Raw genomic sequence first — 26,050 nt, 5'->3', positions numbered from 1 at the left:
TAAAGTACAGTTGTCACAAGAGCAAATTTAGGGGTTTGAAAGTGCTAGTTGGCTTGCTGTTTTTGCGCTGCTCCAAACCTGCCACCTTTTAACAGCAATTCATTTTGACAGCTGGGACCTGTTCTCTAACACAGCAGTGGCTGCAACCTCTGCTAAGCAAACACAGAGCTTGTAAACAGAGTCTTTGTAAACACTGTTCAGGTTCAGAACAGGGAAATACAATGTAACATTATTGATTAAATACCTTTTCTTTATTCTTATGAAGATCAAAAGGGTTACCTTTGATCTGCATAAGATGTCAGTTAAAACAACCTTCAATTAAAAATGTATAAATTATAAATTATATTCTATAATTATTAAAAATTACACTAAAAGTTAAAATTACGGTGCAAAGCATTACATAACTATTAACATTAATAAATTAAAAAAATTCTGTGCATTTTGTAATGTAAATGCTTTTTTAAATGCTAAAATAATAATAATAATAATAATAATAATAATAAAATCAGCCAAAAACTTGTAGGAGGAAGAGAAGGTGTAAGGATAGATATCTGAAACAAAATACTTTGTTTTGTAGCGTCTACAGTGACAATATTTTTAAACACTGATCAGAAACAACAGTAGAAGAAAAAGTGATTTTTTTTAGTTTTTCTTATGACATTTTGTGTAAAGACGGCATTGAAAATAAAATCAATTTTGAAATAAAATCAATATCACCAAAAGAAAGCTTTGTCAAAAAAAAGCTTTGCTATCTTATGTTATGACAAAATTATTGCAAAATATACAGGTCCATATCACAATTTTAAAAATTGGTATGAAGTTGTACAGGTGAGAGCTAAAGTGGGTAAAGTAATTCTGATATTCCTATGCCCTCTTTGCTCAGTAGGGTATTAACACTACTAAAACTATCTGCAGACCCCACCACCACCACTTCCTTTTTACACAGTTCACGGAAGTTTTTTATTCTCGATACACTTCTTTTTTTTTTAAGTGATTTTCTCTGTCTTTTGCAGGCTGAATGACCAAAATTAGAGCCATTTATGACCAGCCTTATAGACCCTGTGTTTTTTAAAGCTCTAACATAGCCTTTAATAGCATCAACTAGAGGCAAAGTTAGTGCTAAACTTCCAACAAATTACATACAATATATTTAGTGGGTTTGTACTTTTAGCTCAAACGCTCAAGAGATTAAGCAGAAAGAAATAATTTTTTAATGTGAGAAGTTTAGAAAGTCTTCAGATTTGTTAGTTGTCAGTGCACAAGGGCTGAAATTATAGGAAACTAAAATCCTTTTCTTGAAGTTCATTAAAGCGGAGCTCCACCCTAAAGTGGAACTTCCGTTTATCGGATTCCTCCCCCCCTCCGGTGCCACAATTGGCACCTTTCAGGGGGGAGGGGGGTGCAGATACCTGTATGATACAGGTATTTGCACCCACTTCCGGGAATAGCTAGCTGCAGATGCCGCTCCCCCCCCCGTTGTGTTCTGGGAAACACACAGTTCACACAACACAACGGGGACCAGTGAAGACGCGCAGCGACTCGCGCATCGCTTCACTTCCCGATTCCCTGACCGAGGATGGCGGCGGGGGCAGCCGGGAACCGAGCGATTGCTCGTCATCTGCTGCCGACATCCCGGGCACCTTGGACGGGTAAGTGTCAATTTTTTAAAAGTCAGCAGCTGCAGTATTTGTAGCTGCTGGCTTTTAATAATTTTTTTTTTAAGGTGGCGCTCCTCTTTAAGGGAAACAAGGTAGAAGCAATTCTGAAACACTGGGTTATGCTACTGCCTACAGGAGGATTGGATACAATCAAACAAAGCTGTGAGAAAGACAAGTAAAACCCCTCCCACTCCCATCATGCTCCAGTTTTGTGGAAATGCAATATTAGGGGTAAACCATAAGCACAGAGGATGGGACTTGTGTCCCTAAACTCCAAAAAAAGGATATTACTGCAGCAAGTCAAAAATCTTTTTTCTGAATCCTTCATTAAAGCGTAAATACATTTTCACAAAAAATGTTTTTCAATTGGACCTCATGAGCTTTTAGCCATGTCAGGGGGTCTCAGGGCGGCAATGCAGTGCTGAATTAGCATTTGCCGACACTAGAACTGGAGGCAGTCAGGGACCTGAATGGGGTGAACATTGCTGGCTTCATAAGGCAAGTTGGTACAAAGACCGTCAGCATAGGTTAGAAGTGGGTGGGATTGAGGTGTAGTAAAAAAATGTAGTTTTAGCCCAGAGTGGGGCTTTAAAGTGATTGTAAACCCTCACCTTGTAAAACAACCCATTCAGTTTAAAAAAAAAAAAAGCAAAACATTTTGTATATAGATATAAAAAAACATTACAAATGCCTTTTTTCCCCTTTTATATAAGTGATCACATTCCCTCTGTTCTCAGCTGCATAAGAGCTGATGAATGAGAAACAGCAACACACTGATCTTCCCAGTGAAAGGCTGTGCAGGGGGCATGTCACGACAAGTCTGATCATTGCAGCAGAGCAGGCAGAGCTCCCAGCACAACTAGAGAACTGACCACGGTGTGTTCTCCTGCTTAGTGTTGTCAGTTATTGATAGGAAAGCAGAGGGACTGGCAGGAACAACAGGGATATCACACAAAGGAAGCAATTCAAAGAGAACAGAAAGATTTCTCATACAAGCACATGGTAAAGCAGGCACATATCAGTAATATAAAATGTTGGGTGTACATATTCTTTAGGCCTCTTGCAGACTGGACGTTATAAAAAAGCCAGTAGTGTTAGCTGTAGAAAGCTGTAGAATGAGTTTTCCAGTGTTTTTGCAGTATCGTTTTATTAACAAACTTGAACTCCTACAAAAGCTTATGGCTCAAGAATGCTGATAAAAACGCTGAAGAGCCGCGTTTTGTAGCTTTTTTCAGAGTCAGAGCTTTTTACAGCTGAAAAACTCTTCTCAAAACCCACTAGTTCTGGGGTTTTTTTTCCAGCCAGAAAACACCCCTGCCAAAAACTGCTGATAACAGCCTATGTGTGCATGGACACATAGGTTAACATTTTGGGGAGTTTATTGGCTGCAGAAAAAAACATCTGAAGCCAAAAACAGCAGCTGTAAAAACGTCCAGTGTGCATTCAGTTTATAGGCTTAATAACCAAGAGATAGTGGAACCTCTAAAAAAAGCTGTAGCTGAGACAGAAACAGCATGTACCACATCCAGACAAGGGAGGGAAATCTCCTGAAGGGGTTTCCGAGCAGGACAGAGAGATATGAGACCCAAGTCCTGGTTAAAGTGAAAGTAACAAACTGCCTTGGGAAGAAAAGAGGCCTGATGCCTCAAGGCAATCTTGTGTCTTTGTGTAGCACAAGAAAAGGTTCTTTACAAGTTAAGGACACCAACATAAAAACTTGCCTTGCAGAGGTGATGGCAACAAGGATGGCAACCTTGTGAGTTGAGGTGGACAGAAGAATGTCTCTAATAGGTTTAAACAGAGTTTTTTGAAGGATCAACAGAACCAGGTTAAGATCCGATGGCATCACTGGGGGACATACAGAGGAGAGCATGAGCGACGTTTTTTACTAGAGGTAAGCAGTCTTTGAATGGAACACAATTTGACCCTTGAGAGTACTCAGAACCAAATGCTGATCCAGGCAAGACTGGAGAAAATACATAATTCTTTCCACAGAGTACCATGAGAAATATGCTTTAGGGATAACAGAGTTTGTTAAACCCTGTCTTCTAGGTCATGTGTTTCAACAACAAAGCCATTAAAGTCAGCAAAACACTAGTTCCCCATCAGGTCCGCCTGCCTTGTGATTACAGTAAAGAAATGGACATCGCTCCTGGGACTTTAAATGAGATGTTCATGGTGATCAAAAGGGTGAACAAGTATAGAAGTAAAAATGATTTATTGAAAATAACAGTCTCTGTAGCCTTTGTCTGACAAGTAAGTATGGGATGATCGGTTCAGGCTTCTTGCTTTTGTCCAATCATAACCAATACTCTAATATATACTTTATCTGTTTTTACAGACAGCAGATATGCACATCAGCCCCTGATGAAGCGAGGAAAGCTCGCGAAACGCGTCGGGTTAGAGATGTACCATGCATATCTGTATCACATGTATTACTATTATATTGTGGCAATGTTTTAGGATTACATTGCAATGTTGCTGTTTTATGAATCTGTTCACCCATGCTCATGTCTTATATTGGATGATGTTGTTATTTTCAATAAATCATTTTTACTTCTATACTTGTTCACCCTTTTGATCACCCATGAACATCTCATTTAAAGTCCCAGGGGCGATGTCCGTTTCTCTGCTATTTAGGGATGGAGGTGGTTCATGTCAGGGGTCAGTTCTCAGATTTTCTTTTCAATGTGATTACGGTAAATGACGATGAGTAGACTCCATTGCTACAACTGAGAGATTAAAACCAGATATATTCTCAACCAGCCATATGTATATGTATATCACTGGCTAATATAGCCAGATTGTGAGGGAGGTGGATGTTTGATTTTTAATAGTATGAGTGTGTTTGTGAGATGTGGTAAATAAATATATATATATATATATATATATATATATATATATATATATATATATATATATATATATATATATATATATATATATATATATATATATATATATATATATATATATACACACACACACACACCGTATGTCACAAGAGTGATTACACCCCTCACATTTTTGTAAATATAATAACTCAACACACGGCCATTAATGTCTAAACTGCTGGCAACAAGAGTACAGCCCTAAGTGAAAATGTCCCAATTGGGCCCAATTAGCCATTTTCCCTCCCTGGTGTCATGTAATTCGTTAGTGTTACAAGGTCTCAGGTGTGAATGGGGAGCAGGTGTGTTAAGTTTGGTGTTATCGCTCTCACTCTCTCATACTGGTCACTGGAAGTTCAACATGGCACCTCATGGCAAAGAACTCTATGAGGATCTGAAAAAAAGAATTGTTGCTCTACATAAAGATGCCTAGGTTAGAAGATTGCCAAGACCCTGAAACTGAGCTGCAGCATGGTGGCCAAGACCATACAGCGGTTTAACAGGACAGGTTTCACGCAGAACAGGCCTTGCTATGGTCGACCAAAGGAGTTGAGTGCACGTGCTCAGTGTCATATCCAGATGTTTTCTTTGGGAAATAAACATATATGAGTGCTGCCAGCATTGCTGCAGAGGTTGAAGCGGTGGGGGGTCAGCCTGTCAGTGCTTAGACCATACGCCACACACTGCATCAAATTGGTCTGCATAGCTGCCGTCCCAGAAGGAAGCCTCTTCTAAAGATGAAGCACAAGAAAGCCCGCAAACAGTTTGCTTAAGACAAGCAGACTAAGGACATGAATTATTAGAATGTGGTTTGATGAGACCAAGATAAACTTATTTGGTTCAGATGATGTCAAGCGTGTGCCGGTGTTCTGCCGAGAAAGTTCCCCTCAGCGGATAAGTTCCCCCCTCTACTGCGCAGGCGCAGGATCCGGCGGAAATAGCCGAAGCGGAATAGCTGAAAATCAGCTGTACATGGCGCCTGTAAGAGGGCTCGCTTCGCTCGCCACGCTTCGCTCGCCATGCTTCGGGCACGGCCTCGCTTCGCTCGGCTCTTTTAGATTCCCCCTCTAGGTCCACTTGGATGGTGGGGAAAGAACCTGGACCTAGGGCGCAGGCGCCGTGTACAGCTGATTGAAGCGTTTGAGCTTCGGCTATCTCCGGCGGCTGACAGTAGTTCGTACTGCGCAGGCGCTGCGCAGTACAGGGGGGGAACTTATCCGCCGAGGGAACTTTCTCGGCAAGACACCGGCTCTGGGGAGCCATGAATGCCAACATGTATTGTGACATACTGAAGCAGAGCATGATCTACTCCTTTCGTAGACTGGGACGCAGAGCAGTATTCCAACATGATAACAATCCCAAACACACCTCGAAGACAACCACTGCCTTGCTAAAGAAGCTGAGGGTAAAGGTGATGGACTGGCCAAGCAGGTCTCCAGACATAAACCCTATTGAGCATCTGTGGGGCATTTTCAAAACGGAAGGTGGAGGAGCGCAAGGTCTCTAACATCTACCAGCTCTGTGATGTCATCATGGAGGAGTGGAAGAGGACTCCAGTGGCAACCTGTGAAGCTCTGGTGAACTCCATGCCCAAGAGGGTTAAGGCAGTGCTGGAAAATAATGGTGGCCACACAAAATATTGGGCCCAATTTGGACATTTTCACTTAGGGGTGTACTCACTTTTGTTGCCAGCGGTTTAGACATTAATGGCTGTGTGTTGAGTTATTTTGAGGGGACAGCAAATTTACACTGTTATACAAGCTGTACACTCACTACTTTACATTGTGGCAAAGTGTAATTTCTTCAGTGTTGTTACATCAAAAGATATAATAAAATATTTACAAAAATGTGAGGGGTGTACTCACTTTTGTGATATACTGTATATACATACACACTTAATGTTTTTGCAATCAATAAACTTTTTCCCTATTTAGCTCAGCGAGTTGAATACAATTTTCTTTTCTTTTTGATATTTGTTTGAGGAAGGAGTGACCATAAATCTGTTTTTTATCGCTCAGTTGTAGTTATATGCTTTTTGCCGATAGCGCCCACCTCTATTTATGGGGAATACTGGCTCAGTTTTTCCCCCCTTTCACTTTTTCTTTAATTTTGGATTTTGATAATATTTTCATTGAGGGGCAGCATCTTGAGGGTCCAGTTTTTCAGTTTTTTGTCTAGACTCCATAGCTGCTATTCAGTCCAAAACGCAGCTATGGAATCCGCCCACTGTCTTCCACTCTCAATCATAAGGTAGGTGGTCCTGAGTGGGAACTAGTTTTCCCCATCAGGTTCTGCCAATCCCACAACAAAATCTGGCCGCTGCACATGTCTGTGTGAGGGAAGCAGTGACTGGGGAAGGTGAAAGGATGTTAGCAATACCGTGTCTGTGATTTTATCAGTATGGACATTGTGGACTTAGTGTGACAAAATCATGTACCAGTTCCTAACTGGTACATGAATCTGCAGCAAGCATCGGCATTTGTGATATGGAGGTGCAACGAGATTCTAAACAGTGTTGACGACACTCTTTATGAAGCCACTGATTGTATTATACTAAAAAGTAAAGTCAATCTGTGTTCATTTATCTTACTTTGCATTCTAGTGTATCAGACCCTATGTGTAGAAGAGGCAAGACACAGAGTACACATTGAAATATACAGAGCAGTTACTTGGCAGCTATATGGCCTGTCAGCCATCATGACCCCTCAATCCCCGAATTAGCATATGAAAACAAAAACGTACAGTGTTAGAACAGCCTATTGCCAAAGGGCCAGTTCAGTTTTGTCTGGGGTGACTGTTAATCTGCTTTGCCACAAGAGGGAAGTGTGGGATCACCTGAGGTGCAAAAAATAAATGCAAGCGTTAAGTCTTCACCAGGAAATCAAGCAAAGAAACTTGCTCTACTGATGCTTTGCTCTCATACTGACAGCTGGCGTGCTGGTAGAGGATTGATAGCATTAAGTCAATAAGCAAGTGGGTATACAGTATTAACTTTGTAAGAAAGCTGTGGTCAGGGTAAGGCAGCATTTAGGCAAAAGTTGAGCATTGGTCAGTCCAGGCAGAGTCATGACACAAAGGGAAGTCAGGGCAACAAGGGAATCCAAATGACAGTAACATACATAAATAGAACAGCATTGAGAATCTCAGAACTAAATATTCAACAACCATAAAAAAAAAAAAATTGACACACATACTTTGCCTATATACTCAATTAATTTTATTTGTGGCTTAGGGTTTAATTTACTAAAGGGCAAATAGACTGCACTTTGCAAAGTTGCTCCAGAGCTTAGTAGTTTAGGAAAAGCTTTACTTTGCAAAGAATACCAAAATCACTTGCAGGGAAAATAAAAATTGGAAAAAAAAAAAAAAAAACAGCATTTTTGCTTGCACATGATTGGATGATGGTAGTCAGCAGAGCTTCTGCTTATTTGCTGCACTTTGCAAAGCACACAGTCTATTTGCCTTTAGTAAATCAACCCCTTAGTGACATAACTGGCACAATTATATGTGCAAAATCTGACATACCTCTACAGTAATACAGAATGCAAAAAGCAGTACACCTAAGAGTTATGCCCTGTACACATGGTTGGATTTTCCGATGGAAAATGTGTGATAGGACCTTGTTGTCGGAAATTCCGACCGTGTGTGGGCTCCATCACACATTTTCCATAGGAATTTCTGACACACAGAGTTTGAAAGCTTGCTATAAAATTTTCCGACAACAAAATCCGTTGTCGGAAATTCCGATTGTGTGTGCACAAATCCGACGCACAAAGTGCCACGCATGCTCAGAATAAATTAAAAACGAAAGCTATTGGCTGCTGCCCCGTTTATAGTCCCAACGTACGCGTTTTACGTCACCGCGTTCAGAACGATCGGACTTTCCGACAACTTTGTGTGACCGTGTGTATGCAAGACAAGTTTGAGCCAACATCCGTCTGAAAAAATCCATGGATTTTGTTGTCGGAATGTCCGATTGTTTGTACAGGGCATTACACTACAAGTCAGAGCAGAGGGACACTAGCAAAAGAGCCAGTGGAAGTCAGCACAAGGCGCCAGCTTCTTATATAGCTCCATCCTCTAGTAAGTGTTCATTTGGTAAGCGCACATCAGAGAAGGGTAAATAATATAACAGATCCTTTACAAGCATTACATTTGCTTTAAAAAATGGGCTGCAAAACCGACCTACAAAGGCCTGTAGTAATCATTCTTGTGTTAGCAGGTGGCAGTACTTAACTATAGACCATGAACTGTACTACTTTTTGGTGTTATGAAAACGTTATTTTTATATCACAGATTCCAAGGAATTTCAGAACAATGTTTTTTTTTACCAGAATAATGTTGCATCCAAATAACAGGAGTTGCAATGTCCTTGTATCCCCTTTTTCCAGCCAATCATACGTTCTAATCCTTCTTTGTCTGCTGCAGGTGGAGTGTTCTCCTCAACACATTCGCTACTGTACTCTTGGAATGCTGTAATGCAGATAGATGCCAGAAGTTTGAAAAATCTGTAAACTTTGTCATTCAAAATTCTAAATCCTAAAACCAACTAAAGCCTGCAATACTTACCAATAGAGTTACATCTAAGGATCGGATTGGATGGACCATGCAATGAATAGAAACGAGAGTCTGGGCGGCAGTTTCGCAGTTTCACAAACAAGGCTTTGTTGGGTCCACAGTGAAAATATCTTGCTCCTCTGTAAATTCCATCAGTGTAGGCAGAGGGGAGCTCTTCTTCCTATCAAAACAATAAAAAAAACAAAAAATCTGTTCCACATTCTATTACGAAAGGTACAAACCTTATGTTAGTTAGTAGTTGCACAGAAAGAGGCACCATAAGTATATATCACTATATTTTACTATAGCAAGAAAAAGGCTTGCCATACAAACATGCTTTAACAAATTCAACCATAACTATAAGATGGGGTAAGGAATTACTTTCGGTGCATTCAGAGGGCTGCCTGTGTGGGGTTATCAACACATCACTATAGAACCAAAGTGAACAAATCGCTCAGTTCAAAAAAAGTTTGATTTTAATGCATGGCATTAAAACAGAAAAAGATATGATTGACTGGCTGACAACAGCAAATTCATAATATACTTAGTTACACGCCCACAGGCCCCCTAACGGATGAGAGAGTAGATGATTGCTTTTTGTGGTTGGTGGAGACATATATAGAAAGTAACAACTGTAAAGTGTGAAGTGTGGAGGGGACTTTCAAGGCACACAAGAATAAAATTATTTCCATGCAGCAAAAAATATTGTATACGATCTGCAAACTTTATTTAAACACTGAAACCAGCTTTTAGGGCCAGTTCACACTAGAATGCTGTACCGCATTCCAATCACACTGCCCTTGCGATCTACAGTGGGTGTCAGTGCAAAATTAACAACACCTTAAATGCAGGTTGCAAATGCAGTGCATTTTCCCACACCGGATCGTATGGTGCAAAAGTACTATGTGAGCAGGTTGCAGTGCATTTCAAACAGTAGAGCATACACAACCTTTGGTGCAGTGCAATTTCAGCCCATTAAAAATGAATGAAATTGCAGTTCCTAGTGTGAACGGGCCCTCAATAAGTGTTCTTTAACAAAAGGTGTTTTTACCACATTGTATTGCGGTTTGGAAACAAGTTCATTCTTGTGTGTGTGCGCCTTAAAGTTCCCTCCACATTTACACTTAATTTCTATATACAGATGTGATGATGGCACACTACAGCAATGAATGATCTTTGATCTTTAGTTGCCATTGGTTGGTGGAGACATACCTGGCTGTGTCGGTCACAGAGTGTGGGAGCTTTGTAAGATTCACCTTTTGAGAAAAAGGCAAATTAAACTCTCCTGTCCACCAAGGTTGGTTCAGTTTTAGCCTCTATTTAAATCTGCAGATGCTATGGTGCTGCACTCATGACCAGCTATAGCCCCAGTGATCTTAGGGCATGAAAGTTCATCTGAGAGTTGACATAAGCACACTGGCCATTATCACCAGAGGCATGCCTTGAATGTAGCATACTCTGTGCATGTGCTAGTGGGTAGAATGTAAATAAAGACACTGCAGAAAACTATTTTGGTATGTTACTAAACCCAGGACCCTGCATTCACTATATCTGATCTCCTACACTACACAGAACATGGAAATGCAATTATTTTAGTAAATATAAACGGCTAAATACCTAAGTCCGCTGAGAGGGCTGACATCTTCTCTTCTTCCGGGATCGCGGGCTGAGGCGCTGTGAGTGGTTGGAGCCGCAATGACGTCACTCCCGCGCATGTGCACGGGAGCCCTCGGTTCCGGCAGCAGCTCTGAAGATCCGGCATGGTATGTCGGACCTTCAAACCGCATTCGCTGCTGACGTCCTATCAGAATCCAGAACCCTTGACCCTCTGGACAGTGCTGATCACATGCACCCTCCCAAGAAAAAAAAACTCTTTAGCAATACACACCAACCTGAGAATGTGCAGCCTGACTGCTGTAACTCTATCTTATCCAGACCTGTTCTGGTTTCAGTGGAAGAAGAGGAGGATCTGTGCATACAAGATCTAACTGCCTTTTATACACAATGCAAAGGATTAACCCATTAGGATCCACAGTGAGTATAACAAGTATAACAAGCATGATTTACTGCATACACAGACTGATGTTACTGTTGTGGGTTTAGTAACACTTTAAGAATTCAAACATTTTCAATGGATGGAATTACTTCTGCTTTAAATGTTGGAGCTATTTGGTAACCAATCCAAAGTTCTGGACTATGTGCAGATGAATGTAAGCCCCGGTTCACACAGGGGCGGCGCGACTTGCAGGTCGCCTCACCGAGACGACCTACACACGACTTCCACGGCGACTTGCAAAACGACTTCTGTATAGAAGTCTATGCACGTCGCCTCAAGTCGCCCCCAAAGTAGTACAGGAACCTTTTTCTAAGTCGGAGCGACTTGCGTCGCTCCTATTAGAACGGTTCCATTGTACAGAACGGGAGGCGACTTGTCAGGCGGCTAGGTCGCCTGACAAGTCGCCCCTGTGTGAACCGGCACGAAAGGAGTACAACATGAACACCACGTGCAGGTGAAGATCTGTCATCCTCTTACAGCATATTCTAGGTCAGCTGTTTGACAGAATATGTCAGTCCACTGTGCATTGACCAATTAGCCGCCTACAGCAAAATCTACCCAACAATGCCAACAGATGTTGTAATCTAGTCACCAATAGAATATTGAATTGGATTATTGATATCTACAACAAAGCTAAAGCATGTGTGATTCATTTTTTTCAGCTTAAAAAATCTTTTGTTTTTTTATGAGGTTGCAGTCTGAAAAATTGACTTTTTTTTTAAATCAGTCTTTCAGGGCCATGAAAAAAATTGGTCTGATTAAGAATAGCTTTTTTTATCAACTAGCTTGGCAGTACATGCAAAACTTAATAAATTGAAAAATCTTGCGAGCTACTATGAATTCAAAAGAACATTACACAGGTGTAAGGAGATGTCTAAATTTCTTTCAACTGTTGACACCAGATACAATCCCACGTGTGTGGAATTGTGCAATCACTGAAAGTCACTGAATTTCCATCTGTGAAGTGCTGTCACAAGTCACTGTGGATTTTGCTTTGGAGCACTGGATACTATATCAATTTTATTTGGACTGTATTATTTATGATATTTACACCAGATGTATTCATTTATTTTTGGTTTACAATCATGTATTAATATGTAGGTATTTTTTGATTAGCACTTGCACTTTAGATTGTGGATTTTGCCTCTTGAGCACTGGATATTATATCAGATTTGTTTGAGGCATATACAGCGTGGCACAAATTTATATATTCATCTTTAGTACATGCAAAACTATTTTAACACTTTTTAGGAATAATACACAAAATATTACAAAAGGCAAGATTACCATTTCAAGGCCAGCAATGGTTTCGGGAGAGTCCGGGGTGTGTCCTATCCATCGGATCACTCCATATATGGGGGGATCGTTCACCTCAACCATGGAATTGAGTTCCAAACCATGCCTTATAGATTCTGTTTGAGACAACAGGCTACCATTTCCAGGAGGATGGTACAGACTGGATGGGGGGTGGTGGTCTTCTGTCGGATGGTTACATACTTGTTGGTCTTCCACTTCAAGAGGATTGTTCAATGGTTGTGGTTCATCCTCTTCGGCTGTTAAACATCAATGCTGTAAATATTATAAAGCTCTTCCAAAACCATGAATTCTGCATTGATCATAGACCCAACTGCTTTATTAAATAGGCCTGTCTGCACACATACAGTTTAGTTAAGTGTATCCTGTATGATTTTGGTAATTACTCCCAGAGTGCGTGTGTTTTTTCTGAAAGGCATATTATTCACATACATCCTTCTTTGTACTACTTAGCAAGGTAACTAATAATCCAGTTTTAATAAAGTGAAGAGATTGCTCAGGTTTTCAGCTTTTGCAAGTGTTATTAACCAGTTGTGGACACTGGACATGCTGCTTGTGTATTCCTTCAGCCCCGCTGCCGCTCCCCCAACCCCCGCATTTGCCAGCAATTTCCATTCATCCAAGTGACAGCTGAGAATTGCTGTGTAAATAAAACAGCTGTCATAGCTGCTGCTGTCAAAAAAACAGACCTTAGGGCACAGTGTTTATATACATTGTATATATCTTAATTCCCACTTTTAAACAAAGTACAATGGTACTTTTCTATTTATACATTCATTCATTTGCAAATACTCTTGCACACTGGTGCCAAAATCACCACATTTTTGGGGTTTTTTCCAAGCTCTTTTGATTATACTGATCTGAATGCAGTCCATTGATTTAGTCAATCAATTTTCCATTGATTTTTTTTTTTTTTTACACGAGTATGCATGTACTTTACCATATTATCTCAAATATAGCATTCTGGGAGCTAGAATTTTTAAGCGCATATACATGTCCGCTATATGGCCCATACTCACTTTTTTTGTGCAGGAATTTACTGCAAGATCTGGCATTCATATATGAGTATCATGTGCAAGGACCGTAAAGGGCATTAATCCGCATATAATGCCAGTTACATGTATGAGCAGAGTAAATCTACCAATCCTCCCAGCAGATTTATAGGCACATATAAAAATGTTCAATTTGTCCATTCTCCTTTTGTTGTTATAAAGGAGATTTAAAGAATAAATTTACAGTTGCTCAACTTGACATCTATCTATCATACATATTAGAGCTGCACGATTAATCGTTATCGCAATTTTTTTCCCCCTTGCGATCTTGACAAAGTATTTCCCGATTCTTTCTATGCAGAGAATTCTCTCTGCTCTGCTGAAGCCAACAACCATTAAAGAAGGAGAAAAAAATTAAAAACAAAATGGGAAGTCTGTCATATCACAACATTCTTTAGCAGTGGAACTAGGTATAAACATTATAACTATTTGTCCTTTATATATGTCCATTTGTATCAAAGGGAATACACTTTGGTGTGTAAATGAGGAAAGTTTAACCACTTAAACTTTTTCTGACATTTGTTGGTTTCCAAGTTAAAATAGTTTTTGCTAGAAAATTACTTAGAACCCCAACTTACACACATTATTATTATAATAATATTTATATATATATATATATATATATATAAAAAAAAAATATATATATATATATATATATATATATATATATATATATATATATATATATATATATATATATATATATATATATATATATATATATATATATATATATATATATATTTTTTTTTTTTTTTTTTTCTTTCAAATGCAATTTTTTGGGGAAAAAAATGACACTTTAATGAATTAATAAAAAACTAAACCAGTAAAGTTAGTAATGTGAAAGATGTGATCTTTATCCCCCTCCCGCCGACCGTACGCACATCTGCGTACTCGGCTTTCGGGGGTTATACCGGGATGGTGCCCGCAGCTGCAGGCATCATCCCGGTACCGTTGTTTAGAGCGGGCGATTGGCTATCCGAGTATAACAACCAATGCGGCTAAAAGCCGCTCGGCTGTTATACCGGAGGAGCGGGAGGGGACATCCCCCCTTCCGCCGCTCTTACCGGGCCTCCCGTGCGATCGGGAAGCCCGGTGTCCAATCGGCCGCCTTCGGCGGCTGGAGGCGGGCTGGAACGAAGCTGTGGGCGGCTTCGTTCCAGCCTTCTGAATGTAAACGCGGAAGCGACATCATGACGTCACTATCATGACGTCACTTCCCGTTTACTCGGCTGCCAATGGCGCCGAATTTAAAAAAAATACAGTATTCAGAATCGCCGTTTTCGGCGATCTGAATACTGTGAAGTGCAAAGGAGGGATCGGGGGTCTTTTAGACCCCCGATCCCTCCATAAAGAGTACCTGTCACCACCTATTACTGTCACAAGGGATGTTTACATTCCTTGTGACAGCAATAAAAAAAAAAAAAAAAAAAAAAGTTTTTTTAAACGCAATTTACACGTATAAAAAAATAAATAAATAAAAAATTTTTTTTAAAGCGCCCCCGTCCCCGCGAGCTCGCGCAGCGAAGAAAACGCATACGGAAGTCGCGCCCGCATATGTAAACGGTGTTCAAATCACACATGTGAGATATCGCCGCGATCTTCAGAGCGAGAGCAATAATTCTAGCCCTAGACCTCCTCTGTAACCTGGTAACCGTAAAAAAAATTTAAAACATCGCCTATGGAAATTCATAGGTACCATAGTTTGTCGCCATTCCACGAGTGCGTGCAATTATAAAGGGTGACATGTTTGGTATCTATTTACTCGGCGTAACATCATCTTTCACATTATACAAAAAAAAAAAAAAAAAAAAAAAAAAAAAAAATCGGGGTAACTTTACTGTTTGGATTTTTTAAAATTCATGAAAGTGTCCCTTTTCCAAAAAATTGCGTTTAAAACACCGCTACACAAATACCGTGTGATATAAAATATTGCAACAATCTCCATTTTATTCTCTAGATTCTCTGCTAAAAAAATATATATAATGTTTGGGGGTTCTAAGTAATTTTCTAGCAAAAAATACGAATTTTAACTTGTAAACACCACATTTCAAAAATAGGCTTAGTCATAAAAGGGTTAATCTAAGCAAAAAAAATTGTGATTCTCATTTTGGCCAGAATCGTGCAGCTCTAATATACATCTATATCTATCCATCTGCCTTGAACTTTCGATGATTCCCAGACTTTATGGAACTCCTGCCTACTACTACTCAGACCTTATTATATATACTAATGTTAATTCAATTTTTAGGAAAGAAAACGGAGGAGGAAGGCTTAATCAGCAGCTTCCATGCATGTGCTGCATATAGTTGCGACCCAAAGCTCATGTTAGGCCTTTGTGACCCCAGCCATTGTATTTACTGTATGTGAGGCTAAAATTAGAGCCATATTGTCTTTACTAAATTACATTACCATGTAATGTGTTCTCCTCTGGAGCAGATCGCTTCCTTTTTCTTTCTTCATCTGGTAGCATTGCTGAAATAAAGAATAAAAAAAAAAACAACACCATCAGACAATGTATAACAAATGCCTATATACAATGAACAGAATGGAAAGGAAGCCCACAGGATGAAAACAAAATTATGCTGCAATCTGCTGCAGCTAGGAATGGCAGGTCATGCTGTTTAAAAGGGAATTTATTTTCCAATAATTTTTATTATTGCTCAGGTACATACATCTCCATAAGGTAAAACATGCAATCCAATTTACATTTTTAATTGCATAGAAAATACTCCATATCACATCCTATCTAAATTGACCTACTTAAGTATGTGTATGTATAAATGTGAGCTAGGGGCCATAGATTGTAAGCTCCTTGAGGGCAGGGACTGGTAAAAATGTACAATATACTGTATATGTAAAGCACTGTATACATTTTCGGTGCTTAGAATATGTAATTGGAAATAATTGTTACACTGGGAAGGTGAATGCCCTGTATGAATAAGTATTATACTTAAAAATAAAAGTACAGCTTATTCAGTAAATATACTAAACTTGCTTTTTAAAATTTCATTTTTTTTATTACAAATGAAATAACAAGGACTGTACAGTATATGTTAAGAACATTTCACCTATATGAACGTTCTCCCGATTTTCAGGTGTCATTGTTTCTATAAAATTAAGGTATTGTGTATTTTTGGGAGGCTGTGGTTTGTAACACTTCTTTATTCGAAGATGCTGCTGGTGAAGAAACACTTTGTGATGAGCCAGAATCAGCAGAAAGAGTGTATTTCTGGAATGCGAACTCGAGGGAAAAGCTACTTGCACTTTCATTATGGTCCTCATCATTTCACCCCATAAAGTATTTTTTATGTCATTAGGGCACATCTGACATGCCAGGATGTGTTTTATCATCCTTGTAGCATTTGGGAAATAATGTTGGTTGGTCTCACCATTTTACTAAGCAGAGGAAAAAGAAAAAACAATTTACTGAGCAGACTATTATGCTGTGATGGTGTAGACCTTTAATAGGAATTATTCAAAGGTTAAAAAATATGCACTAAATTTGTCAAATTCCCCCTGTTACCCATCAATTAAGACCTGAGAGGCCAAACCAGCATCTACTGCATCCCACCAATAACCCAACTGTAGGAGGTTCAAGATGGAGCCCACAAGAAAACTAAACTGGAGCCTTTACCTGCAGTGCCCCCCTAGTGGCAGAAATGCATATTTCTCTTGTATGAGAATTGCATTGAGAAGTACAGTGTTACTTGAACTGTATTCCAGGATTTGCTTGTCTTCAGCTGACAGAACTTGCAATAACATACAACGTCACATAAAGTCTCAAATCTTTTAGGGTCTTCATGTTCTATAGTTTGGATACCATGTCATGATATATTATTTATCATTGTAAAAAACCATATTCCACACTCCCCCCCCGATTTTTCCATTTTTTTCCCAGGCCTTCCCATCTCTATCAAAGCTATAAAAAGTACCTGTAATAAAATAGTAAAAGATCTGAACAATTTTCCCAAAGCCCACATATAGACAATGGAGATCATGAATTAAAATTTTAGAATAACAAAAATTATGTACGAAACATAAGACATAACATGCACTAGAAGTCAACGGTTAATAAAAAGGTAAGGTGTCAAACACAGTATCACACCGTTTAGGCCCCTTTCACACTTGTGTGACTTGTCCTGTGACGTGGGACTGCAAATTCGCATGACAATCGTACCCCATGATTTGCAATGCGTACCATTCATATCTGTTCAAGTCGCACCGACTTCAAAAGTAGTCCCTACTTTGGTCCAACTTTGATGCGAGTTGAGGTCCATAAACCTCAAGTTTACACGGGCATTCCCTGAAATCACGTCAAAATTGCGTCTAAATCGCTTCTGAAAAATCGTGCGACTTTCAAGGCAGTGTGAAAGGGGCCTTACTGTACTCCAGCTACTTCAAACATTTGTAACCACACATTTTATTTGAAATGAAAGCTACCAGCTCCATGTTCTTTATAGGCTAGGAATGACTCATAGAAACATTGTATAATAATTTTATGAATTATTTCAGAAATATTAGGAGCCAACGTTTGTCTCCACCTATTAGCAATAATTCATCTTTCAGAAACAAAATATAGGTTAAAGGGAAGTTAAAATTAGTAATACTTAATATTGCTAGTTGTGGAGTGGGTGTTGTAAGAATTCCGGCAATTGCAGATAATAAATTTAAACACGGACTGCCAGAAACTTCTTATGTTTTTACAATTCCAAAGGATATGAAATATATGTCCCACTTGACCACACTGCTGCCATCTGAGTTCTTTTCTGGTAGATTTTATGGAACCAGGAAATGTACTCCTTAGTTAAAGGATAAGATATAGTATCAATCTGGAAATTCTGTAATAAGCTTGTAAACGCTCAGCTCTGAAGCTCCAAAAATTCCCAACAAGCAAAATTCCATTAATTTCAATGGACCTGTTCACATATAAGCGTTCTGTTGCCTGAAGCTAAAAAAAGTACATGACCTTCGTTTTGGAAGTTTAAAAGGGTTTTTTGGCCCCATAGACTTCAATAGAAATGCCTGACAAGCAGAAAACACTTGTAAAATGCTCAAATAGCAGCTCTCAACCCCCTAGTGCTTTCTACTGGCTAAACAAAAACGCTTGAAGCTGTAAAATGCTTGTAATACACTTCTAAAATACTTTTTAAAAAAAACGGGGTGGGGGGTCAGCCTGTCAGTGCTCAGACCATACGCCACACTCTGCATCAAATTGGTTTCCATGGCTGTTGTCCCAGAAGGAAGCCTCTTCTAAAGATGATGCACAAGAAAGCCCACAAACAGTTTGCTGAAGACAAGCAGACTAAGGATTAGTGGATTACTGGAACCATGTCCTGTGGTCATTTTGCACAGAGTGGTCCCAAGCCTGCTCTTCTGGGGTTCCTCGGCGGCTCTCTCAGCTCCTCCCCACATCAGATAACCCCCTGGGAGAAGCGATCTCCCGGGGGGTTACCTTTCGGGAGCGCTCCCGAGTCCAGCATTCCAGTGTTCAGCTATGAACGCCGAATGCAGGACTCTGCCCCGCCCCCAGAGCTCGCGTCATTGGATTTGATAGACAGCAGCGGGAGCCAATGGCTGCACTGCTATCAATCTATCCAATCGACAGTGGAGGTAAGTATGATATGTTTTTTTTTTTTTTTTTTAACAAACACACATGAACCTTTAGTGTCACTTTAATGCCCAAACATGATTGTGTAGAACTGTCCACCCCAACAGGTAAGACTGGAGATTTTGTAGTGTTCACGTTATAAGACACTTTTCAAAACAAATGAATCACCTCCTGCACTACACGCAAGAAAGTAGCAGGCTTAGTTAACAATCCAATATTGTGAGATCGGTGAGCAATATAAATGGGTTAGGTCTGCGTGCTATCGCCAGGGGCTCCATCATTAAAAGGAGAAAGCAGGCATCCCTGGCAAATGCTGCTAGTAATTATAAATGTGTCTGATAATCCATAAGATGTGTACAGGGCCGGCACTACCAATAGGCAAGTTAGGCGCCAGCCTACAGCGCACACCAGTTGGGGGCACCGGAGGTGCTTCTTCTTCATTGGCTGGCTGTGCGGGACAGCCTGAGAAGGAAAGAAGACTGTTTCTCCATGGATAGTCCTGTAGGGCCCCATCTCCGTGTCTCCCCAAAAATAAGGGAAGTTGCACGGATCTGGGTGTCTGACTATCCTCACCTCCCCCTCCTCCTGGGATGAAAGTGTCTGCAGTATTCCCGAGTATGGAGGGTCCTGGCGGAGCACCGAGGAGGACGAGTCTGACCCCCCCCCCCCCAGCACCAGTTGAGGCCTACACAGTGTCCGGGACACTGATTTACTCTCCCCAAGATCTACATAATGATGCGTCTTTGAGAATGCGGTCAGCCCTGGTTTCCTCCTGGCCCCTGTGGCCCTTCTGTTCCTGCTCTGGTCCTCGGGTCACCTGGCCGACTCCTGCAGCTGCTTTCCCATGCACCCCCAAGCAAGCTTTCTGCAACGCTGACATAGGTGAGGCCGCCTGCCTGTATACTGCTCTAGGCTGCCCGTATATGAGGAAACGAGCCGGTGTCACCACCATTTGTCTTCAGGCCGGGTGCAGAGGCGCAGGTGGGGGCCACGGCCGAAGAAATAGGCGAAAAGGCACCGCAAAAATCTCCACCCCTGCCACCTCCACCGTATACATGAGCAAGGCAAAGGGGGTGGAGTCAGGGGTAAAGCTAAGGGGTCGGGTGGCAAAATAAGGTTTCGTCTAGGGTGTCAAAAAGCCTTGCACCAGCCCTGGATGTGTACAATTGAGTGGAAGGTTCAGAATATAATCCTTTATAATCAAAAATACTTTATGTACGGTAGTCCGCAGGTACCCTATCAAATGTTTTTTCAGAATCCAAGGTAAGAAATATAGATGTTTTTGTACAAGGTGCAAGTGTCTCTTTAACCACTTGCTGACCAGTCACCGTCATTTTACTGTGGCAGGTTGGCTCTATTACCCGAATCGCCGTAACTGTACGTCAGTTTGTGTAATAGATACAGTGGGCACATGCGTGTGCCCGCTGCGCGGCGCCAGAGAGTGTGACCAGGGGCCGCGATGTCCGACAGCCGCCCGCGATCGCTCCACAGAGAGCAAAACGGGGATCTGTCAATGTAAACAAACAGATCCCCGTTCTGTCAGGGGAGTAGAGAGAGATCGTCTGTTCACTAACAGCGAGCTCTCTCCTCCAGTCAGTCCACTCCCCCCACAGAACACATTTAACCCTTTGGTCACCACTAGTGTTAATCCCTTCCCTACCAGTGTCATTTATACAGTAATCTGTGCATTTGTATAGCACTGATCACTGTATAAGCGTCACTGGTCCCAAAAAAGTGTCAAGTGTCCAATCTGTTCACCGCAATGTCGCAGTCCCGCTAAAAATAGCTTTTGTAGACGCTATAACTTTTGTGCAAACCAATTAATATTATTGCGATTTTTTTTTTAATCAAAAATACGTAGAAGAATACATATTGGTCTAAACTGATGAAGAAATTGGTGATCAAATACCACCAAAAAAAGCTCTATTTGTGGGGGGAAAAAAAAGGACATAAATTTTGTTTGGGTACAACGTCGCACGACCGCACAATTGTCAGTTAAAGCGACACAGTGCCGTATCACAAAAAATGGCCTGGTCATTAAGGGGGTAACTCTTTACGGTCCTTATGTGGTTAAGAAGGAAAGCAGAGTCATTGTATGTTGGACTTTTGCTCATTTTGGTGGCTAATCCACAAAACTTTAATACATCATTTTATGCAATACAAAAACAATATCAAAGAGCAAGCTTGTAAAAACGGGATGTCAAAAATTTGTTTAAACAACTTTAAAGAGGAACTGCAGTCTGCTCACATAATTTGTAATAAAAACATATTTGCCATTCTGAAGCTTCCCTCCAACCACTTTGCATATTATTTTATATATACGGATTCTGTACTTGCCAAATATGCTGCAGAAATCTCCCTCCACTGAGTCTGGCTGCATGTATTTTAACGGTGGGCAGCTGAAGCAGCTGCCTGTTTACTTCCTGAATTTACACAGACACACACCTCCAGCTCTGCAGCTCTCATTGGCCCTCTTATGACTCATCCCCCCTCCCTGGCAAACTCTCTCTCTAGAGAAAGCTGTGCATGATGTCTTAAGCCTAGGCTTTTTTCCAGACAAGAAACAAGAAGTGGTCTGTATAATGTATTTACTGGCAGAAAAAAAAAAAATGTTTTACTATCCAAAGTTAAAACAACAAGGGCAGAAGATTTAACCACTTCCCGCCCGGTCAATAGCATATTGACGTCCGGGAAGTGGTTGAGTTATCCTGACTGGACGTCATATGACGTCCAGCAGGATAACATGCCGGCGCGTGCCTGCGGGAGCGCGCAGCGCGGCGATCGGCGGCGGCGCGTGTCCCTCGGACACAGCGCTTCCCCGATCTAGGTAAACAGCCAATTCTATTGGCTGTTTACCCCGTGATCGGCTGTGTCAAAGTCACAGCCAATCACCTGTCACAATAAACTCGGCGGCGCGCTCCCTGCGCGCCGCCGAAGGCATCCAGAGTAGTGATCGAGGAAGGCAAGTGTCCCTTGGACACAGTGCTTCCCCTATCGGTAAACAGCCAATGAAATTGGCTGTTTACCAGGTGACCGGCTGTGTCCAATCACAGCCTGTCACAAATGTAAACAAATAGTAGCTGTTACTATCTGATCTCTGCTCTCTCCTCACACACCGATCGTGAGAGGAGAGAGCAGGGATCAGTGAGTGATATCAGTGTCTGTCTGGCAATACTGTTTTGTACTGTACTGTGCACAACACGGCCCCCCCCAATAAAGAGGACCTGTCAATCAGCCCATCTGTCAATCAGCCCACCACCATCAGTACCACCACACAGGCTACCAGTACCGCCATCGGTACCACCATCAGGCCCACCATCTATACTGCCACACAGGCCGCTACCAGTATCGCCACTAGTGCCGCCATCGGTACCGCCACCACCACCTGTACCGCCACCACCACCCATACCGCCACCCATACTGCCATCTGTACCACCACACAGGCCCGCCAATAAGAATTGCCATAATATCCCAAAGGCTTTACACACCTGAGGAGGCATATGAGATTCTTACCATGTCGGATGATGGGAGCAGCGGGGAGCTCACATCATCTGGTTCGGAATACGAGCCAGTGGAGGATAGTGGATCAGAGTCCGAGTCCGCGGAGGAAACCGTCCCTCCCAAAAGATTGAGATCAAGTCCAAGATCAGGACCAAGATCAGGAGATCTGCCCACCACCAGCAGCGCCAGACCCCAGGAAGAGGAGCCCAGTACAAGCACTGGAATTACCACCAGCAACGCCAGACCCCAGGAAGAGGAAGAGGAGCCCAGTACAAGCACTGGAATTACCCGCCCAACCCGAAGAACCCAGCCCCAGTCCTACCTTCCCGATGCCCTGGCAAACCCCTTATGGTTGCCTGCCAACTCAGGACCTGCTATCATCCCCCCTTTCACCGCACAGCCAGGTGTGCAGCCCGACACTACGAATTTTTCTGAATTCGATTATTTTTCTTTATTTTTCCCCCAAGATTTTCTGCAGAATATGGTGGATCAAACTAATTTATATGCATCCCAATTTATTGCTGCCAATTCTTCCTACGCCCGCATGTTCCAGTGGCGATGTGTCACACTGGATGAATTTAAAATGTTTTTGGGCCTAACTTTTAATATGGGGCTTACAAAAAAGAATGAAGCCCATGCATATTGGTCCACCCACCCCATCCAACACATGCCCATATATTCCGCTGTCATGTCCAGGACAAGATACGACATGATTATGCGTTTTCTCCACTTCAGTGACAATTCCCAGTGCCCTCCCCGAGATCATCCCAACCATGACAAATTGTTCAAGATACGCCCCCTAATCAATTCCTTTTCCCAGCGATTCAAAGAAGTTTTCATCCCAGACCAAAAAATTTGTGTGGATGAGTCCCTCATACATTTCACTGGCCGACTGCACTTCAAGCAGTATATACCAAGCAAGAGATCCAGGTATGGGGTGAAGTTAAATAAATTATGCGATCGAGCCACTGGATATGTCTTCACATTCCGGATCTACGAAGGCAAAGATTCCCAGCTCCATGATTGCCCCACATATATTGGAACCAGTGGGAAAATTGTCTGGGAGCTGGCATACCCCCTATTCGACAAAGGATACCATTTATATGTCGACAACTACTATACCAGCCTGCCCCTTTTTCGTCACCTTTATAATAAAAAAACCCCGGCCTGTGGTACCTTAAAAAAAAAAACGTAAGGGATTCCCACAAAATCTGTTGGCAAAAAAATTAAGAAAGGGAGAATCGGCATTCATGAGGAACGAGGAGGTGTTGGCCATGAAGTGGAGGGACAAGAAAGATGTCCGCATGCTCTCTACCATCCACAATGACACCGTGGTGGAGATCCAAAGAAGACGCGGCCCCGTTGTAAAGCCCGAATGTGTCCACGACTACAATATGTATATGGGGGGGGGGTGGATTTAAACGATCAGATGCTACAGCCCTACTTATCAAACAGAAAGTCCCGTTACTGGTACAAGAAAGTTGCCTTTCACCTTTTTCACATGGCCCTTTTTAATTCGTTTGTCTGCTACCAAAAAGCAACTCAAAACCAACAAGTCACCTACCTCAAGTATTTTGAATCGATCGTCACTGCCCTCATTTACCAACAAGGTCCCGCCCCAGGAAGCATTCGCTCGGATGCTGTGAGTAGACTTCACGAGCAACACCTTCCCTATAGCATTCCCCCCCACAGAATCTGGAAGAAGACGCCAAAAGAAATGCCGTGTATGCAGCAGAGGAGGAGTAAGAAGAGATTCCAGCTATTATTGTCCCCAATGTCCCTCCCAACCTGGCCTGTGCATCGGAGATTGCTTCAGAAATTATCATGCATTCATCCAATATTAGTTCCCTGTATTATTACCAGACTACCATTTCCCCATTTGCCTGCTACCATGTTAATTAACTGACCCTGGCCTGTTTACCGACGATGCCTTTGCTTGCCGTTTCTGCACGTTTCTGACTTGCATGTGTACCAACCTCAGCCTGTTTACCGACGATGCCTCTGCCTGCCGATTTAAACCACGTTTCTGACTTCCACGTGTACCGACCTTGGCCTGTTAATCGACCATGTTTTTGCCTGCCACTTGGACTGATCTTTTGGCCATCTACTTTAGACAGGGGTCTCACATATGTGAGGGGCTTCAGAATAGCGTTCTGAGTAGAGAAAACCAGTTTTTTGTTTTCTGTGCTCCCAGAACGGGGTCTGGTTGCCCGGAGGCCTTAAAGCGATTTGGGTGGGAGAAGCCTCTACCCCTGTCCCCATGGCCCTAAGCTTGATGGTCCTTTCTACTGCCTGGACCAATACTTTGGCTGTGCTGACCATATTGCTGCCTGTAAAGACCCATGACATTATGGACCATGTTTCTTCCTGCTGTTTGGACCAATACTTTGGCTGTGTTGACCATATATCTGCCTGCTGCCTCTACTGACTTTGGACAGTATTTCTGCCGGGACACCTCTGCCTGCTACCTGGACCTGTGCTCTGGCTGTGCTCTGGCTGTGCTCTGGCTGTGCTGACAGTATCTCTGCCTGTATGAACTATGGACAGTATTCCTGCCTGCTGCCTGGATGATTGCTTTTGCTGTCGCTGACCTCATTCCTGCCTGCTGCCTGGACCGATGCTCTCCTCTGTGGACCACTGCACTTCTAAAACCACAGGTAATCTTTTGTTATTTGGTATGTACCTGCTATGTGTTAGAAATATGAAGGGTCTGCAAAATGATCGGTAGTCAGAAAATGATATGTGTAATTAATGCTGCTAGAATGCCTGGAGGTGCTACTTGGATTTTGGGCCTCTGCATGTGGCCAGGCTGTGTAAAAGTCTCAAACATGTGGTATCGCCATACTCAGGAGGAGTAGCAGAATGTATTTTGGGGTGTCATTTTTGCTATGTACATGCTATGTGTTAGAAATATCTTCTAAATGGACAACTTTGTGTAAAAAAAAAAGCATTTTCATTTTTTTTCCACATTTTCCAAAAACTTCTGGAAAAAAATGAACCGTTCAAAAGACTCATTATGCCTCATAGATTATACGTTGGGGTTGTGCTTTCCAAAATGGGGTCATTTTGTGGACAATTCAATTGTCCTGGTGCTCCAGCGCCTTCAAAAGTGTAATAGGTGGTTGAGAAAGGATATGTGCAATTTATGCTTGTAGAACGCCTGAAAGTGCTACTTCAGTGTTGGCCCTTTGTATGTGGCCAGGCTGTGTAAAAGTCTCACACATGTGGTATCGCTATACTCAGGAGGAGTAGCAGAATGTATTTTGGGGTGTAGTTGCAATTATGCATATGCTGTGTGAGAGAAATAACCTGTTAATATGACCAGTTTGTGTAAAAAAAAAAAAAAAAAATATCTTAATTTTCCCAAGAATTGTGGGAAAAAATTACAGCTTCAAAAAACTCACCATGCC

The 26,050-nt window shown here is 41.7% G+C and overlaps 1 protein-coding gene across 1 annotated transcript in view; it reads right to left on the bottom strand.

Moving 5' to 3' along the window:
- Positions 1-26,050, bottom strand: part of LOC141145315 (ubiquitin carboxyl-terminal hydrolase CYLD-like) — a gene marked incomplete in the record, with an annotated part of 61,243 nt that overhangs the window by 11,166 nt on the left and 24,027 nt on the right. The window contains 4 exon segments of the mRNA XM_073631894.1: positions 8,881-9,022; positions 9,119-9,287; positions 12,450-12,715; positions 15,941-16,003. Coding sequence (XP_073487995.1) covers positions 8,881-9,022; positions 9,119-9,287; positions 12,450-12,715; positions 15,941-16,003 — 640 coding nt within the window.

This window comes from Aquarana catesbeiana, linkage group LG01 (genome assembly GCF_042186555.1).
Source record: "Aquarana catesbeiana isolate 2022-GZ linkage group LG01, ASM4218655v1, whole genome shotgun sequence".
Lineage (NCBI taxonomy): Eukaryota > Metazoa > Chordata > Amphibia > Anura > Ranidae > Aquarana > Aquarana catesbeiana.
Note: the sequence above shows the minus strand (reverse complement) of the source record. Positions and strands in the feature narration are given on the sequence as shown.